This window comes from Berghia stephanieae, chromosome 13 (assembly GCF_034508935.2).
Source record: "Berghia stephanieae isolate SIO BIC M18660-M18661 chromosome 13, UCSD_Bste_1.3, whole genome shotgun sequence".
NCBI classification, from domain to species: Eukaryota; Metazoa; Mollusca; class Gastropoda; order Nudibranchia; family Aeolidiidae; genus Berghia; species Berghia stephanieae.
This window is the reverse complement of record NC_088372.1, coordinates 34,939,988-34,958,733: the sequence shown is the minus strand read 5'-3', so window position 1 is coordinate 34,958,733 and position 18,746 is coordinate 34,939,988. Positions and strand designations below refer to the sequence as shown.

Here is an 18,746-nt window from a genome sequence, read left to right as displayed (position 1 = left end):
CCCACCCAGCTATTTGTCTTTCTTGCTTTGTCTGACACCTTTCATATACACTTGTTCAGATCTTTATCTTACACTGGTGTCTGCTCCTTAATTTTCTAATTTGATATTTTCTAATTCCTGCTGCTGAGTAAAAAAGAAAGGGGCACAGAATAGAGATTTCTATTCTGTAGACAAGGGTCTTTGATTTGTATTTCTCATATTATATTAAAGCATGAATCAAAATTTGTAAAATAATGCCAAAATCTGTTGCACAACAAATGTGCATTAACAGAGGTGAAGAAGAAGTGTTTGTAAAGAAAACCAAAAAAAAAAATGTTATGCACATATCTAAAGACTTTCCAAAAAACAATTTCAATTAAAATAAAATAATGCCATAAAATAAACAATTAAAATATGAATATGTGTTAAAACAAAGATATATGAGACACAGACCTGAATTTAAAATTTCAAAAAAAAAAAAACAAAGAAAAGAAAAACAAACAAAAAACCCAAAATAAATTAAAAAAAGAGACAATACATGCAAACAAAAAAATAATACAAAATAACACTAATTCTCTTCAAGTATTCTAAAAACAACATTTAAAAAAAAAAATTTACATTCGAATCAAAAACAAAGACAATTGTAATGCCAAAATAGACCAATGGACGGGATAATAATTTAGTTTTTATCTTTTAAACCAACCAAACAATTGTGACCCACGGTCTCATAGAGGAATTATGTTGGGATGAACTAGGTGCTGAAAATGGAATTTAGAATCAAAACTATGAAATTTGTAGCTCAATTCTGTTCGTTTTGATGAAGTTTTTAAGTATTATTTCTTCGATTGCATTGCAATTTAAAAAAAAAACCCAAAAAACCCAAAGATTTGAGATCGTATTTCTCACGACTTTATTTCTTAATTTACTTTTTGAGTTCCTATTCATCCCAACATAATACCCTTAAGAGACGACTGGTCACAATTAATAAAACAAAATAAAACCACAAAAGACAAAAGTTGAAACATTAAAAAAAAATGCCTACAAAAAGACAAATGAATAAACTAGAAAAAGAAAAAAAAATCAGCCTGGGAGAATATTGACAATTTAGACACACATGACATATCAAAGACCCAATAAAATAAAAAATGTCAGCGTATTTGTCATTAATAAATCATAGGAAGGCTAAGAACCAGTTCCAAATTAGCTTCCACTTCTAGCTACAGCAGATACGGTAACCTTGTTTTTTTTTTAAATATTCATGAATAAGCCCCACTCTCTCAATTAAGCCATTTCTTATTTCTCGAATTATATAAGTTAACTATCTACTTACCGACCATTTTCCGGATTTTTTCCAAAACGTCATTCCCATCCAAAATAAAAATCTATTTTTTAAATTCTAAGTGTTAAGAAATTAGTACATGCTATGCATAATTCTGTTCAACAAAACAAAGTCGACAACTCAGCGTTAAGTTCTCATAACTATGACCAAAAAATTTCTTCAAATTTTATTACATACAAAAGAAATCTGCATGAGAAAAATGTTGATTGTATCATAACGAATGAGATGACTGTCCTAAAGTTGGTGATGAGAGGGTTAAACGTTAAGCAATAGGGTCACCCTGGTATAACACAATTTTTAGACAAATGGTCGGTCATATTTTTTCCGAAATGATGTTGTATGTTGGGATTGACTTTCATTTTTTTTTTTTGTTGCTTTATCCGGGCTTCATTGAATAAGTTAGCAGGTTTGAAAAGTTGAAGTCTTCTTAATGGTTGACTATGCTAAGGTATATACCTACACTGATAAGGGGCATAACCCAATTTAAAAAAAATTAAATTTGACATGACAGGCTTTGCAAGTGAGAGAATGGGCTTCTCAAATGTCCAAATATTTATCTCTTAATCTTATCGACATTTTACACCTGGTAACATAAGACAATCCAAACATATCTGGCATACATCATTATTGTCATTGTTTTGTTTTGGTTGATTTTTGTCTGTTTTTGTTGTTTTGTGCATGTCACAATCAAAGCAGCATTGTTGTTGATGATTTTTTCATTATCTGCTCAAAATCATATCTAAAACAAACAAACTGCACCCTTCTGTATGGCGTTCTAACCATGATGTCACCTAATCATTCATTGAACATATCTAGACGTATATCAATCAATCAATCATATGTCTGATGTCGATAAGAACCGCTCGTGTTGCTAAAAAATATTGTAAACTAAAAATGAAATGAGACTGGTGCGTAGCCTTGCTATGAATACAATAAGTGTGGTCCACTGCTTATGGTCATTTTTGGAATTGAGACATTGGTCTGAATTAACACACAACAGTACATTGTTGTATGTTGGTAACAATTTATTAACACAGACAATAGGAGGAAGTGTGTATATGGGGGGAAGGGGTGGGGGAGTGTGGAAAAAAATAGATGGGGATATATATATATATATACAGTATACATAATACATGGTAATAATATATGAATTCATTTTTTTTCTTATTAAAGCATTAAGGCCTACCCAACATTTTAAAAATTAAAAAGGAAAAGAAAAGAAAAGAAATAAAAATAATCAATTCAAATAAAAGTTTCTCAATGGTTTAGTTTGGAATCATTGATAGAATATTTTTGATATTACAGAAATTGGACAGCTCAAAGAATGAAATAAAGCAAAGCATTCTCGTTCAATGATGGTCCAGCTAAAACAATTAAATAGAATACCTATGTTAATATCATATGCATGGCATGTTTTTGATGAATGGAAAAACGTTTAGGTCTGATGACGATGATTAGGTTTCAACCCATCCTTCAAAGATTACCCAAAGAACCGAATGCTTTGCATTTGAATATAAATAAGAATAAGTTATTTGTTCTGTGTCGGGGATAGAATTTATCAACTTGTACACAAAAAATATATTTAGATAGCTTAGATAAATAATAACAATGAGTCACAGCGTAGAAGTATAATGAGGGAGGGAGGAGGGGAGGGGGGGGGGGTGAAATGATTAGAGCATAGAAGTATAGCATGGGGAGGAGGGGATGGAAAAATATATACGTAGATATAATGTCGGTCATTGTTCCGCTTCTCTTACAAGAATAGGTAATGGACACTAAAAATGGTGGAGTGGAGAATGTTCAATAATAAAAAGGTTAAAAAGAGGTTTTTAATAGACTTGTCACAGACAACAATCAAACACACACACACGCAAATCCATCTATATATTTTTTATAAAATTAAATACAAGCTTGAATTTAATTAATTACCCATCGAAAATGTTTAATCGTTGATGCCACCAGGTCTAATTAGGTACCATATATCCATTTCTAGTATTTAACATTTTCCCTCTGTCTGAATATAAAGCAACAAGCATCTATTGATTTTAGCAATATTTATACATGGTATTCCTCATGTAGCCACAGTGGCTATTTAAAGAACAACATTTCAGAATTATTTTTTTTTCTAATGGACCCCTGAAATTTTCTGTCTGAATTCATGGCCTACAACAAATAACAAAACTCACATCTGTAGTGAAAATGACCCCTTCTATTTCAAACAACAAGGGGGGTGTTTCCATGCATACAAAAAGTGCATGTCATGTCTGGGCCTATAAGCAACATATTATTTGATTAGAGGTTTTGGTTAAAATATAAAAGTAGCTAAATTGTGCCATAATTTTTCAATTTAACTTGATAATGCAATTTTATGTCAAGTGTTATGAAAACGACTTTTTTTAAAAAGAGTCTCATAATATATACATCACAGAATATAGAATGGTGCTTCCTTTTTACAGACCAACTACCAGCCAATGACTACCCAAGGCTGGTTATATAATGCCACTCTTTTTTCAAAAACCTGACTTCAAGAATCAATTATCATAATTTATGATAAAGGATTAAAAATGCTTAGATGAACATACTTTAAAAAGCAATGCTGTTATCAAAGGAACACATCGGCCATTACCTAAAGAAATATAAAATATGAATGAAATTTAGCACTGACAAATAGATGTTAAGAGGATGCATCTGTCAGCACTGACAACAAGCTCTAGTATACACCTGTCAGTGCTGGCAAACTTGTCCTAGCACCCATTGGTCAATATTGGCCAACAGGCGCAGGGGTCCATTCTGATGAATCGCCCTCTCAATGACAATACAGAATATGGAAGGAATTGTCCTCAAATACAGAATATTAAAGAAATTGTCCTCAAATACAGAATATTAAAGAAATGTCTTCAAGTAAAATACAGAATATTTTTTAATTAGTCTTCAACTAATATGCTGAATATTAAAGAAATTGTCTTCAAGTAAAATACAGAATATTAAAGAAATTGTCTTCAAATACAGAATATTAAAGAGATTGTCTTCAAGTAAAATACAGAATATTAAAGAAATCGTCTTCAAGTGAAATGCGGAATATGGAAAATGACTCCAAATGGAATACAAAAATATGGAATATGTAAATATACAATTATGTTGCTATATAAATATAAACATCAAGGCAAGTAAAATAACAAGGCACCTGGTCCCAACTAGAAAGGAATGGTTTCATTCTTAACCCTTTAACAACCAGACAGAAATTATTTCAAATAAAACAAGACTACATGAATTCTCATCATTTATCCAATTTAGGGCAAACAGAAAAATTACAGTGCTGCCAACCCTATCCCATGTAAATGTGTACGATGGAGAGCCAAAATGATGCGAATCCTTCAAAAATTATAATTAGCGCAAAATCTGACAATGGGCAATTAGATCATAATGGTAATATTATGATCGATATTTAAATTTATGAATAAATTCTCTTTTTACGGACCATACAAAATAGTATCAACTACCAGAATCCACATATAAATGATATGACCCAGCTAGATAATATCATATTGAACTCTCTACATGAACTTCTGGGTCAAGAAAGAGATTCAAGTCTTTAGGTACATTGAAAGAGTGTATGATTGTTAAAATGATTTCATAATAGAATTATAATAATGCTTAGGAGATCCTCAGCAAAATATGTGCAATGAGCGAAATTATGTAAGAATATGCACTTTTTACATGGGATTGACATCACTAAAATTACCAGTTGCACCAAGAAAGTATAAACGCCATCGCCTTCCGGCTTCAGTAAAGCCTAAATCGCAAGCCTAATTTGGTATTGATTGCTGTCTTGATTAAAACAGTAAGATATAACGTCAAATTTAAGTAAAATCAAACCTCGCAAGGGTTAATTGGCCAGTGAAATGCATTTGCGTAAGTAGTGGTTGTTAAAAAGGTAAAATTTGCTGAATTTGCGTCATTGGTATCATCACCAACAAAAAGACAATGAATACACTGGAAGCTCACAAAATTGTTTTCAGTCTAAACTGAGAGTTGGATTAAATTAGATGATAATCCATGAATTTTTTTTACCAATTTATTAACGATTGAATGTTAACTTTTATCATATATTTTCCCAATAACAACACGGTATAAAATAAAAGAGAGAAGAAAACTACCCTGTATATTTTTAAAATATAAGATTAGAAGTTTTTTAAAAAAAGTATTCAGGCAGCTATTTACTGTAGTCGGGTCTATCATAATGACAAGATAAATCATAAACATTACATTTACTAAACTATGTCACCAAAACTTGTGTTTTAAAAAGAAAAGAGCCTTTTGAATGGGCTTAAATCATGCAGGGTGCCAAAACAAGGATTTGAGTTTGCTTCCTTATGTTTTGATTTTTTTTAAAAGGTAGCAAAGACACTACTTATAAAAATAAAAATGTCATGTAAATTTTTTCATGCATGTTACTATATGTGGTAAATGGATTTTTTAAAAACCTTTAACCAGTTAACTGCCGTACTCTGAAAAAAAAATTGTGTATTTAAAAATTTGGCCAGAAAACTCATCCTTCAAATATTGATAGATATAAATGACCCTCTTCTTGGCAAAAACTCTCAATCCTGGGACTATGTGAAGGTTTGAGAGTTTTTGTCAAGATGAGGGTCATTTAAATCGATCGATATTCGAAGGACGACTTTTCTAGCCAAATTTTTATATACATGATTTTTCAGACTGCGGCAGTTAATAGGTTAAATATTTAATATTCTAATATTATTCTATGTAGTAGTCTGAGAAAAGGTGCTGGGTGTCATGCAGGATGGTTTGAAGAAAACAGCCAAATAGGACTAAAAAACAAAGATGTCCATTATTTTCAAATTTATCTACACTGCTTTCAATGATAATATAAGGACCTCTTCAAGGTTGCATTCCTCATGATATGAAAATAAAAAAAGAAATAAGAAAAAAATTGAGATATATTTCAACGATTAACTTATACTAAACTTCACAAAAAGCATGCTTTTAAAAATGTAATTTTCTCTGTTGTATATTTTTAGAACATGATGTACAAAAATGCTTGGTATTTTGTTTGTTGCTTTTTGAAGCTGTTTATATTCACTCATGTTCATTACTTTTTACAGTCCACAGCTTCTAACAACTTGGTATCAATACAAAAATGCTTGCAACTTTGCCCGCCCTATTTGCTATTTCCAGAAAATTTTGCACCTTTAATCCGACCACCTCACATTAAATTATGTCAAAGATTTACTAAATATTACATTTCATGACTAATGGAATTCATACAGGCACTTGATGGCAGTAACAAAAATACCATATTAATTGTAAGTACACTGCAAATGGGAATCAATAAAAAAAGAGGGGAATAAATGTGGTTTTAATACAAGAATACAATAATGTAATCAGATAATAAAATCAATATTGACAAGTAAAGGCAATTTAAGGCACCTTGAAGTGATTGTGTTTTAATTATATTTACACGTGACATAAACACACTAAAAGAGCTAAAGAGAAGAGAGAAAAAAAACCCAATCAATTAAATCAATTTAAAAAGAAAAAAGTTATTACAAATTTGAACAAAAAAATGTCATTGTATATAAACTGTCCCAATAAAACAAAGGCAGATTACATTGACATACAAACATAATATTAATTTAAATAATGTTATTAATTTAGAGTTTAATAGCATTCATGACATTCCTATGTTATTCTAATGACAGGAAAAAATTAATAGAGGGTTTAGCAAAGATATATGGATTTAAATTTAATTTTTACTTGTTCTGTTCAGTGATGCCTACAGAAAAAAAATGAAAAAGGAGGAAACTGATCGACGTCTCATCATGCCCCCCAAAGTCGGGCTCAGGCTGCTGATGAATTTGGGAGCATTTATTATCCATTCAAAGATCAGGTGAAGGAGTCATAAAACACATAAAACTTTTTTTAAAAATCTAATGTATATATTGCAGTTATATTTTTTGTGATATCACCATCATATTGCAAAGATTCGCTAAATTATAATTTCGTTTTTTTGTTTTTGTTTTGTTTTTTTTTTTTGCGAACGGAGGAAAAATGGGAGGAACCGAGGAAAAAAGGGAGGAACTTCCAAAAAGGAGGAATTCCTCGGATCTGCAGAAGACTGGCATCACTGCTTGTTCTTACTGTTTTCCTATTTGGATAAGGGCCCCAACCAGGGCAGTAACAAATAGTCACATTCTGGGACAACATTAGAAAGCTAAGTGGAGGGAGATATAGGGGGATAGAAGAGACAGAAGGATTGTTCATTCTGTGCTCCCCGTGTATGAGAGAAAGTTGTGAGCCCTTCTCTCCTTCTCTTATATACAATAAAAAGTCAGGGCATTGAGAGACATTCTAATAAAAGGTTAGTTTTGTGTGTAAGTCAGGATTTTCAATTTAGCTTTTTTAGTGTGCACATGTCAAAGCAATAAAAAATATGTCATAGTATTGAATCACGTTTTGATTTTGGTCATATCATTTTAGATGTTTGTTTGTTTTACACAATTCAAACTTACAAACAGAATTCAACTGGTTACTGCTTTATCAGTAGATTAGCTACAAAATCACCCAGAATTCCCTGAGCTCAAGAATCAATCCATGATCTTAGGAGGAAGGTCATCATCGTTATCCATGACCTGGGGTGCAGAGGGAATGGAGTTGGATCGATGCTGTGGCATCTGGGGTGGCCCTCCGTTGGCACCACCTCCTCCTCCTCCTCCACCCATCTCATTATGGTTTGCATCAGACAGTGTGTTACTCGGAGTCGTAGCGTCCTCTCCTCCAATGTGGTGAACCTCCTTGAATTTATTCCACAGCTGACGTAGAAGATCTGTGGTGAGAATCTCGCTGGTGTTGACAGCAACAATACGCAGCATGAAAACACCATCGGTGCGAAGATAATTCCTGACAAACTTTTTAAAAAGTTTTTTCTGTCGTTTCGAGTCAATGCCCAGCAAGAGAAGATATTTCTTGATGAACTCTTCCCCTTTGCTAGGCACAAAACCACGGTAAAGCCACTGGATTAGGTTGATGGAGTTGAACACCAGCATCATCATCAACCAGAACCATAGGATAAGGTACATCTTCTCCAAGAACATGTTGATCGACAGAACACACTGGATGGAAAACGTCTGTTGATTTTGCAGCTGACGGATTTTATAGTCACAAAGGCCGATGCGCGGGAAGTTGTAATGATCTTGCCACTTCCCCTTCTTACTCACGACACGCATGGCGTCGATGCCGAATGTCCAGAAATTCAAATCGAGAAAAGCAGAGAGCAAGAAAAACTGTCCGATGATATTGGCGAAATATAAAAGCTTTGTAAACATGTACAAACCACTCAGATAGTTTCCTGTGCGCTTACCGAAACAGAATATGACACTGGAGAACTTGTCCCGAAACTGCGTAATGGCGCTGAAGCGGTACTGAGAATAAGTCTTCAGCCATCGATCGATGAATGAGGCAATGTTTTTCATAGTCTTGTCTCGTTCTTCCTGAGTCATCATCGAAGTTTCCCACGACATACCCACGATTTTGGACACGTTCAAACCCGAGTAGTTTTTCAACTCAGACCACACGAGGTTTGGGAATTTGAACAAGAATGCTTGGAGGAGGAAGACGATGAAGACCCATCGGTAGTAACTGACGTCATTGAACCATCTGGAAATGAAGGGCACAGAAAAAAAAATTATATATATATATAAATATGGGTCTTCTATCTCCATAGGCTTAAAAATACATATTGTCAGTAACAGACTTTTATCAGTGACAGCACCAGATGCAATATCACAATTATTTTTTTTTAACAACAAAACAAAACAAAACAAACAAAAGCAAAAAAAAAAACAAAAAAAAGTTTAGCATTTATAAAGTGCTATATCCACTAAATGAGCTGAAAGTGCTTTATAAGATGTCCGAAGTCAACAGCAACATTTAACATGTACGACAAGTCAGGACACCTGTACGGAGATATTACAATTTCTTTCCAACATAGAATTCATTGTTAATGGCCAGGTACACATTTTACACCTCAGTAGTGAGAGAATGTGAGTAAAGAGCCTCTTTTCCTAAGGAATCAACCATGGGCTGCTGAGAGTGGGACTCAAACCCTGGACCTTCCAGTCTGAAGGCGAACGTCATTCCACTAGACCACAATTTTTAGCATGATAAACACACGTGTCATACAAAAGACTTGCACAGTTAGAAATTGATGTAGGACAGTAATTTGTGTCATTTGCCATGTCAAAAGTATCTTCGTCCAAACTAAAATATATTTGTGACATTGTAGTTGTCACTTGCTCAATGGAATTAGACTCCAACAATGTATGTGTGTATGTGTGTTAGATTGTGTGTATTATGTGTATGTTTGTGTGCTTGTTAATGTATATAAGACTAATCGAACAAAAACAAATCAAGACGCAATCTGCAAACATCACCAAAATGACTATTTTAAATCTTTAAGAAATAAATAATATTAAGAACTAATCATCCAGCGACGACGGGGACCTCTATTAGTGTGTATGTATGTGAGTGTGTGTGTGTGTGTGTGTGTGTATGCATGTCTGTGTGTATTTGAATATGGCCTGTTAGTAATTGCTACTCTTAATTAATTCAATTACTGACCAGAAATATCAAAAACTGAACAGCTTTATTTTTCTAGTGTAGACAACTAGTAGTCAAACTTCCTGGAGAAATGTCAAAGTGACATTTAAATGCTAGAAGTTGTGGACTGTCAACAGTAATTGACAAAAAAACGAATATAAAACTTGAAAAAAAAAAAGAACAAAATAATACAGTAACAGTAATAAGTTTATGTCTTATTATTTTTGTGTTGTTTGGCTGAAGAAGGGTGTTGAGCCCGAAACATTCAGTGTTCGGCAGTATTCTGTTCCTTTTTGAAGCTGTTATATTTATTTGTTTTTATTACTTAGAAAAAATGTTTGTCTCATCTCATTTTACATGATTAACCTTACCTGTCCTCTTCATCAAATGGAATGGCGCTGTCAAAAGGGATGTTGTACATCGGGTGGATCCAGCAGTAACTGTCAGAATATTTCTGAAACTGTTTCTTCTTGTACTCAGCCGGCACCCAGCATCGAATTGGGTCGCCCACATACTGCTTAGCACCGGTGCCTGAGGATAAAAGGGAGATTGTTTGTTTCTGTTTGGTTTTAGGGGTTTTATGGCACTTGCAATATAACATTATATATGGTCATTTCAACACTGGTAAAATAGCTGAAAAGTTGTAGATCTTAAGTAATAAGCACCAAAGGAAGAGTAAGACAAATGGAACTGATTCAAAAAAGGAACAGAAGATTCCATGAGCAAATCTATCAATGGGCCTATTTTGAGATTATCTCTAGCATCTCAGGTCTCATCAAACCAAGAGCAAAGAATCCTGTTTTGAGGGAACACTCAACTGTTTACAAAGGACAAAATAGTCAAAACTAAAAAACATAACTGAGAGATGATTTAACAATGAAAAAAAATATCGTCTCATTAAAAAAAAAAAAAAGGAACTATACATTTCACTGCTTCCCTCACAGCTAATTTAATGATGAATCAACTGGTTGGGGTGAATCTTGAGAATTATATTTACGTTAATCTTTGTTTAGCTTAGCGCTTAGCAAAGAAGATGAGCACAGACCGGACACATTTCATCGGAAACAACTGAGAACTCTCCTCTGAATAAAATAACACCCCAGGCAAAATGCAATGGTTCACTATTTCAATCACAAGAAAAAAAAGCAAAAAGGTCAACCAAGAGCATCAATATTTACAACATTAAGACATGTTGGCCAACGGTTAAAATCAATTCAAGAGCTTGAAACAATCTGAGAATGTGTAAAAGAACGACGGGAATGGAAACTTGTCATCTCAACAATAATCCATGCAGCCCAGGCAGAAAAAGTATGTCGACTATTCAGTGGAAGGGCGGGCAGAAAAAATTTAGTGGATATTGTGCTATATAAAAGCTCAATTTTTGGGGGGATTTTGTTTGGGGGAGGAGGGTGGGGGGTTAGCTGGTTACTAAATAGGTAATTTTTTTAAAGCAGCCATAGATTTTAATGGTCCTAGTTGCGTTGGACAAGGAGTCCCTATGTAGAAGTAAAATAAAATGAAAAAAAACTCAAGGACGTCAACAGAGATAGTCGTTATGGATGGATGGTCATTATGTAGAAGTAGTTGCTATGGCAGGATTGACTGCATAACGACCAAAATGTCTACTCTAAATTGTGCAGCTATGTGGTCTAGTGGTATGATACTCGCCTTTGGATCAGAGGGTTCAAGGTTTGAGGCCCACTCTGAGCAGTGCATAGTTTAGTCCTTGGAAAAGGCTCTTTACTCACATTCTTTCACCGTACTCTAGTGTAAAACGACTACCTGGTCGTTAACAGCAGTGTCTCTGTCCGAAATAAAATTGTAATATCACCACACAGGTGTCATGTCTCATCCTTCATGTTAAGCACTTTGTGCACACTTAGTGGATATTGCGCTATATAACATCTCAAGTGGTTTGAGGTTTTTTGGGTTTTTTTTTTTTCTCAAGTGACAACAAAATGATATGACATAAGACTTGCCGATAGCCAGAGCAGCCAACAATCCAGCTGTTGCCCAATGATTCATCTGGTCTATGACGTCATCGTCTCGGATACGACTACGTAATGCAATGCTGACAAATTTGCTCAACATGGATGCCAGTATTGGAGCCCTGAAATACAAAAAGAGTATTTGACTATAAATATTATCTTACAAAACCTCTTGTGAGTCTCAGTAACAAATTATTTGAAACTGAAACTCTTCCATTCTGATGGTGTAGAAGTTGGGGAGAGAGGTGTTGAGAAGGCTAATTTGGTCAAGAGCAGAACTCGCATAAAAATTAACATGTTTACTTATAATTCAATTTTTTTTCTCTTATGTTTTCTATTTTTTAATATATTTTTTTGAACCCATTAGTCAACCCAAAAGTGATTTGGTTGCTGTCTCAGGCCTGCTTAGTGCTATGAAAAATTTGTAGAATTACGAATTTTTGGCTCAATAAATCGTATTGAAAAGGAAAGTGCCAGTCCAGTGAGCCTATATTTAGGACTTTGGAGAATTTTTTGGATCATGTTGAGGGCAAATTATAATGTGTAAAGTTGAGGGCAAATTATAATGTGTAAAGTTGAGGGCAAATTATGTGTAAAGTTGAGGGCAAATTATAATGTGTAAAATTGAGGGCAAATTATAATGTGTAAAGCTATTTCTACGGTGAATTTTCTATTTTCCTTTAGAAACTACGAATTTCTGTTTCTGAAATTTCAAGTAGGCAGCTCTGCTGTCGTAAACTCTGATCTGACAAAAAGTACTTTGCACCAGATCAGCATCCTATCTAATAGGAAGCAATAAATTGTTATAAATTGTTACAATATATAAATTTTTATTCTCTATTGTCTTCTGGCACTTTTCTACTCACTTCATATCTTGTTGTTACCAACATAAGTGCCTGCTCCATTCACTTTTCTGAATTAAAAATTCACCCCATACACCGGAGCATACTCAATGTCTCAATCGTTTCTATGTTATATGTTTGTGATGAGAATATTGGCTATTAAGCTTAACTGCTGGTCAAAATTATTTCGCGATGGTGGTGAACGAATCGCGATCTCAAGAAGTGGGTGAGAGAGGGATCTAGAAATGACTTTGGGTTTGAAACGAATATTTTTGTGTTCGTGGATAGCTCACACGGTAGAGCCACGCTCTCACCTGCCAGCGGAGTTGTCGTACCAATAAGGTGCAGGTTCAAACCCCACCACCGCCGCGAAAAAAATTTTTATTCTCTATTGTCTTCTGGCACTTTTCTACTCACTTCATATCTTGTTGTTACCAACATAAGTGCCTGCTCCATTCACTTTTCTGAATTACAATATATGATGCGACTGCATTAACTTGGATAAAATCTAGCTCAATGAAACACGTGACTCTTAAGACAATTATTAATTCTTAAAATTGGCATCACAACACAATGTTTACTACTATATCATCAAATGTGTTTTCATCAGTTGTCTTAGATAAAGAACTTAACAAGTGTATATGAAAGGTGCCAGACGATGCAAGAAAGAAAGCATCCAAAATAATCAGTCAACCTTGAGGTCTTTCTTGCATTGTCTGGCACCATTCATACACCCTTGTTCAGTTCTTTATCTTACACCAGTGCCTGCTCCTTAATTTTTTAATTTCAGTTGTGTTAGCATGCTGGAAACCATGACATAAATTAAATTCAATTAAGTTAACAGCATTTATGCTATCAGATCTGGTTTGATCACAAATTATTTATTTGATGTGTTGATCTCAAATTTAGTTTTAGACAAAATAAATAACATTTTTAAAATGCGTTTGTTTGGATAAAATGCTTCCACTTTCCAAAAGCAATAAACTCGAGCTTTTCTTCTTTCAAAAATTTTTTTTTTTAAATATATTTACATGTCAAAATCCACTAAACATGCTCAACATGCTTTACAAAGGGTCCCTAACCAACAGTAACACTTAACATGTACGAGACATGACGCCTGTTAGGCGATATTGTAATTATTTTTCTTCTGACAGAAACAACACTGTTAACAGCCAGGTACTCATTTTACACCTGAGTACAGTGACAGAATGTGAGTAAAGAGCCTTTTCCAAGTACTCAACTATGCGCCTTCAAGGCTCGAACCCAGGACCTTCCGATCTGAAAGCGAGTGTCATACCACAAGACCACATAGCCACACTTGGTAAAGTATTCAAATGAATTTGTTTGTTTGTATTTAAGTGTTTTATGGCACTTCAGTTGGTGGTCCTTCAGAGCCATGAGGCCCATGGTGCTGGAGTTTATACCGGTTTCTATAGCATGAAACGGACAATAACAATTGCTTGCTACCCTTTGGATAGGATACGCTAGTCTATCGCAGAGTACTTTTTGCCAGATCTAACAGACCCAGGTACCCATTCAATGCTGGGTGGACAGAGGGGTCAGAAAAAATCTTGACTGCACCCAGGATTGAACTTGGTCCCTTTGTGTGAACCAACTGAGCTACCGGGACCTCCTTTTATGGCACTTGCGACACTTATATTTCAAATTAATTAATTGTTAATTTTTTTAAAAATCTGATATGCATAACTATGACGACAAATTTGGTTCTGACACAGGCTCTTAGATCCTGTATGCTTCTTCTATATCTGTGGGTAAAAGTCAGCAGGAATGATCAGTCAAATATTGAGAGAAATTTACTTGAAAGATTTTCAGTTTGACCTTAACAGGATTATTTAAAAAAAATATATTTCCAACTTACATGATGAGAGCTTAGCAGTATCCCTCTTTTTGAAAAACAAACCTTGCCTGCGTAGTTCAGTAATTGTGTAGTAAGTATAATGTTGTCAGACTGGAATTGGGACAATCAACCTGAAAAAAAAAAGTATAATAATAATAATAATAATAGACTCTTATAGAGCGCATGGTATCCTCAATCATGAGGCTCTTGGCGGTATGAGGAAGATTTAATCACTCTTACTCTTAAAATTTTGAATAAGTTTTTATCACTTAGAGTGAAGTTTTGAAATTGGAGCCAAAATTTCATAATGCTACGAATTTTTCGTAACTGTGGACAAGTCTGAAAAAGGTACCCAACAGGTGACTTGGACTTTATATAGTCTAGACTAGAATTAGTAGCATCAGAGGTAATGTAATTACCCTACCACTACCAAGGGGCTGCTTATTTGACAAAGTAAAATGAAATGTGATCCCGAAGCTCTTAATGTTTTAATCATTGTCTAAATCTGTAAAAAAGAAAAAAAAAGATCAATCCTGGAATCCATCAAACTCTAAATATTCAGAAACCAAAAAAGGAAAAGAAAATCATAAAAGATGAGTTAAAATGGCTATTCATTTGTTAAAGATAAAATGATGTGGAGGAGGCAATTATTGCTTAAGTGCGGATAAGAGAATTTTGAGCATAATAATAATAATAATAGTAATAATATAATAATAATAATAATAATAATAATAATAATAATAATAATAATAATAATAATATAATGGAAGAACTTCCATATATACAGCACCACTCAGGACAGACCGGTGATCACACATCAAATGTCATAGGTTCTGTACTATATATAGATGTTTATTAAACTATAATACAGATATAATATTAAATGCATTCCTAGATATATGACACTAAGTAGTAATTGGATTCAAACTTGAAATAATCTGGAGTCGTATATAGATACTTACTATTTCAATGTGACATATTTTTGACTGTTAAGACTTTTTCCACAGGGAAATATAGAATAACCATGAATATAGATAATAGAGATGCTTTGAAAGACATATGTACCTATTAGAAAATGTTTCAAATTATATTTTTAAAATATATATATATAATATAAAAATATAATAATAATATAAAAAATTAAGGATTAAATAGACCAATTGGCTTTATAGATAGAGTTAATGTGAAAGAAATTAATTAAATGCAAAGGTTTTTAAAAAATGGGAGCCTAAAATATGGATTTCTTTCTTGTTCTTCTTAGATATTTAACTCTAACTCCGGTGATCAAGTCAGTATATTTACTATTAGTTTTAGTATTAGTCATTAGAATTTCAGCCATAATAATAATAATAATAATAATAATAATAATAATAATAATAATAATAATAATAATAATAATAATAATAATAATTATTATTATTATTATTATTATTATTATTATTATAATTAAACAGTCTTAAGTCTAATACCAATATAACTAGATATGTTATAATTATAAGGCAAAGTAAGAATTATTTTTTTTATGTCATTCACTATTTGATTTATTGATTTAATCATAAAAGGAATGTGTATTATCATACAAACGTTTGGATATTTTTGTTTTCTAATTTTAAGTGGCTCTTCATTCTCTTGCCTGGTTTGTTGTTGGTCTAGATAATTCATTCAAGGGTTGTAAAACTTTAATTCCTGTATTAAAATTGTGGTTATTGTTCTTGTACACACTTGCAAAGGTAATGACGAGGGGAATGTCGAAGCTACAATACAATGATATTATAATATGATATTCCAAGTAGGCATTGCGATCGTCGAAGTTTGTCATGGTCACTTTTCAAGATAAGACAGATTCGAGTTCAAGACAAACATTATCATACGGAAATCAGGCACGTACATCCAAAGCCAAGTTTATTTTTAGACCGTTTTAGTTTTGGCCTGGAGCCTGGACATCGTGTCATTTATTCCATTTTTCTTCAAGTAAAGAGAACATTAACTTACGTTTAAAAGAGGGTATGGTTGAATGTTGACAAGTATTTCTTCACATTTCATAAACAAAACTGGAACCAAAGTGGACTGAAATTGTTTACTAAACTTTCACTTGGCTTCTGCTACTGTCATGCAAGCCAGATTATTTTTAAGAACATGCCACAAAAAAGTCATCCAATAAACGCTCTTATTTTTAGCGACGTGTACTGTGAGTAAGTCGACAAAGATTTTTAGGCGCCTGATAATGAAAAAACCGATAATTCTTTATTTTCTTCTTAAACTGTCATGGAAATTTCACCTTGCCTTACAAGTTTATGGATGAAAACTAGCAAATGTTGTTTCCCCCCCCCCCCTCCTGAAATGTCTACCTGCACTTATTTGTAGATCTGATGACCCGATTCCTTATTGGCTCATTGTTGTGATGGAAGTCTCAAAAAAATGACGCAAAATATTGTCCATTACAACAATGTTGAACTTGGCATAATAAATGGGTTTGGGTGTCAAGACCTGCATTTATGAAGTCGTTTTGGAATTTGGCATTACAAACGTCAAACTGGAATCAGCGTTACCGCTGCTTATCGAGAACATCATGTGTGTTGTGTGCTGAAGGTGTGTCTATGATCTGTCGTCAGTTCATGTGTCACACAATTCACACTTGTCATAGGTCGGACGGTAAACAAACTGTTCGATTACCCGTCCGTCGAACGATGTATAAACGAGCGGGTAAACGAAGAGCTCTGGCTATCTGATCGTCCGTTCTCTCTCTCTCTCTCTCTCTCTCTCTCTCTCTCTCTCCTCTCTTCTCTCTCTCTCTCCTCTCTCTCTCTCTCTCTCTCTCTCTCTCTCTCTCTCTCTCTCCTCTCTCTCTCTGTCGTATAGGTACTACTACTACTACTACTACTACTACTACTACTACTACTACTACTACTACTACTACTACTACTACTACTACTACTACTACTACTACTACTACTACTACTACTACTACTACTACTACTACTACTACTACTACTACTACTACTACTACTACTACTACTACTACTACTGTTTTGTTTATCTTACTCAGTCGAAAATGTTCTTTTTCTGATTTCTATGTAGGCCTATATTAAAGTGAAATTATGTAGTTAGGTCGACGCTCTTTTAGATCAACCGAAAGCGCTTTACGATTTACGAGCGTCGTGTGAAAAGCAAGCATTTATTACTACATATTCGATGTAACAGAAAATACGATATTGGTTCCGTAGTCTTTATGACCTTAAATGTGATCCATCGTCTCAAAACGGTATTATGTCGGAACGAACCATATGCGTAAAGAGCGAATTAAATGTTAAACTGGTAAAAAAAATATAAATTATAGGCATTAAAACCATAAAATATGGTATCCATTCTTCTCAATAAATCATAAAAACTCAACACAAGTCTGATATTCCTGGCTATAAATTCAATTTTCAACATCTTAACCATCCCGACTTAATACCGTTTTGAGGCGAAGGTTCACAAATGACTACTTCTTCTCTCCCTTTCACGCCTCATTTTTTGTGTCTTTTATGTTAGAATAAACAATAAGAAAACAAAGTGAAGATTAGTAGAAGGGAAACAAAGGGTATCACGATAATCAAACCTGCTTCGAAGAAAAAAGTTTACATAAAATTGGAAAAAAAAAGGGCAGCGCGATTTCTTTAAAAAATGATCGTGATAGAAGTACACAAATGTATGTTTTAATTGTGTTTCGTAGCCTTAAAGATATTACAATATTTTTAAAAAACTTTTTACAGAAGTGGTAAGTAATAACACAGTATAAGAATATATACATATATATATATATATGTATATATTTGTGTGTGTGTGCGTGGAAAGGAGGTTTATGCTGATTTGGCTTTGGGTTGGCACGTCCGCCTCCTTCTTCCCTTCTTCCTCCCCACCTCTCTTCTGTTGTTGTGTGCCCGCGCGAAAAGTTTGTGCCTTTCATTAAAAAAATATATATATTATTAAACACAAGGCTGTTAGGTAAGTTAAATAAGTAGAAATATTAAGTAAAATACCTAATACCCTCTCTGTTTTGGATGGGAAACAGATATCCCGGACCCACTTCGACTTATCCATGATGATGATGATGATGATGATGACGACGATGATGATGA

At 33.7% G+C, this 18,746-nt stretch overlaps 1 protein-coding gene across 3 annotated transcripts; it reads right to left on the bottom strand.

Moving 5' to 3' along the window:
- Window positions 1-1,676: 1,676 nt before the first annotated feature.
- Window positions 1,677-16,763, bottom strand: LOC144959166 (innexin unc-9-like). Of its 3 annotated transcripts, XR_013642580.1 has the most exons (6): window positions 16,618-16,763; window positions 14,647-14,756; window positions 11,917-12,047; window positions 10,309-10,468; window positions 7,468-8,995; window positions 1,677-7,095 (listed from the first exon to the last, which is right to left on the bottom strand). XR_013642580.1 is itself a non-coding variant. In XM_078891698.1 (5 exons), coding segments are annotated over exons 2-5 (1,362 nt in total). In that variant the 5' UTR covers window positions 14,649-14,756; window positions 16,618-16,763; the 3' UTR covers window positions 7,345-7,926. The 3 variants fall into 3 exon arrangements, 2 of the variants coding, with proteins under 2 accessions (XP_078747824.1, XP_078747825.1); XM_078891698.1 differs by lacking the exon at window positions 1,677-7,095 and having other exon boundaries at window positions 7,345-8,995; XM_078891699.1 differs by lacking the exons at window positions 1,677-7,095; window positions 16,618-16,763 and adding an exon at window positions 16,348-16,540 and having other exon boundaries at window positions 7,345-8,995.
- Window positions 16,764-18,746: the final 1,983 nt, after the last annotated feature.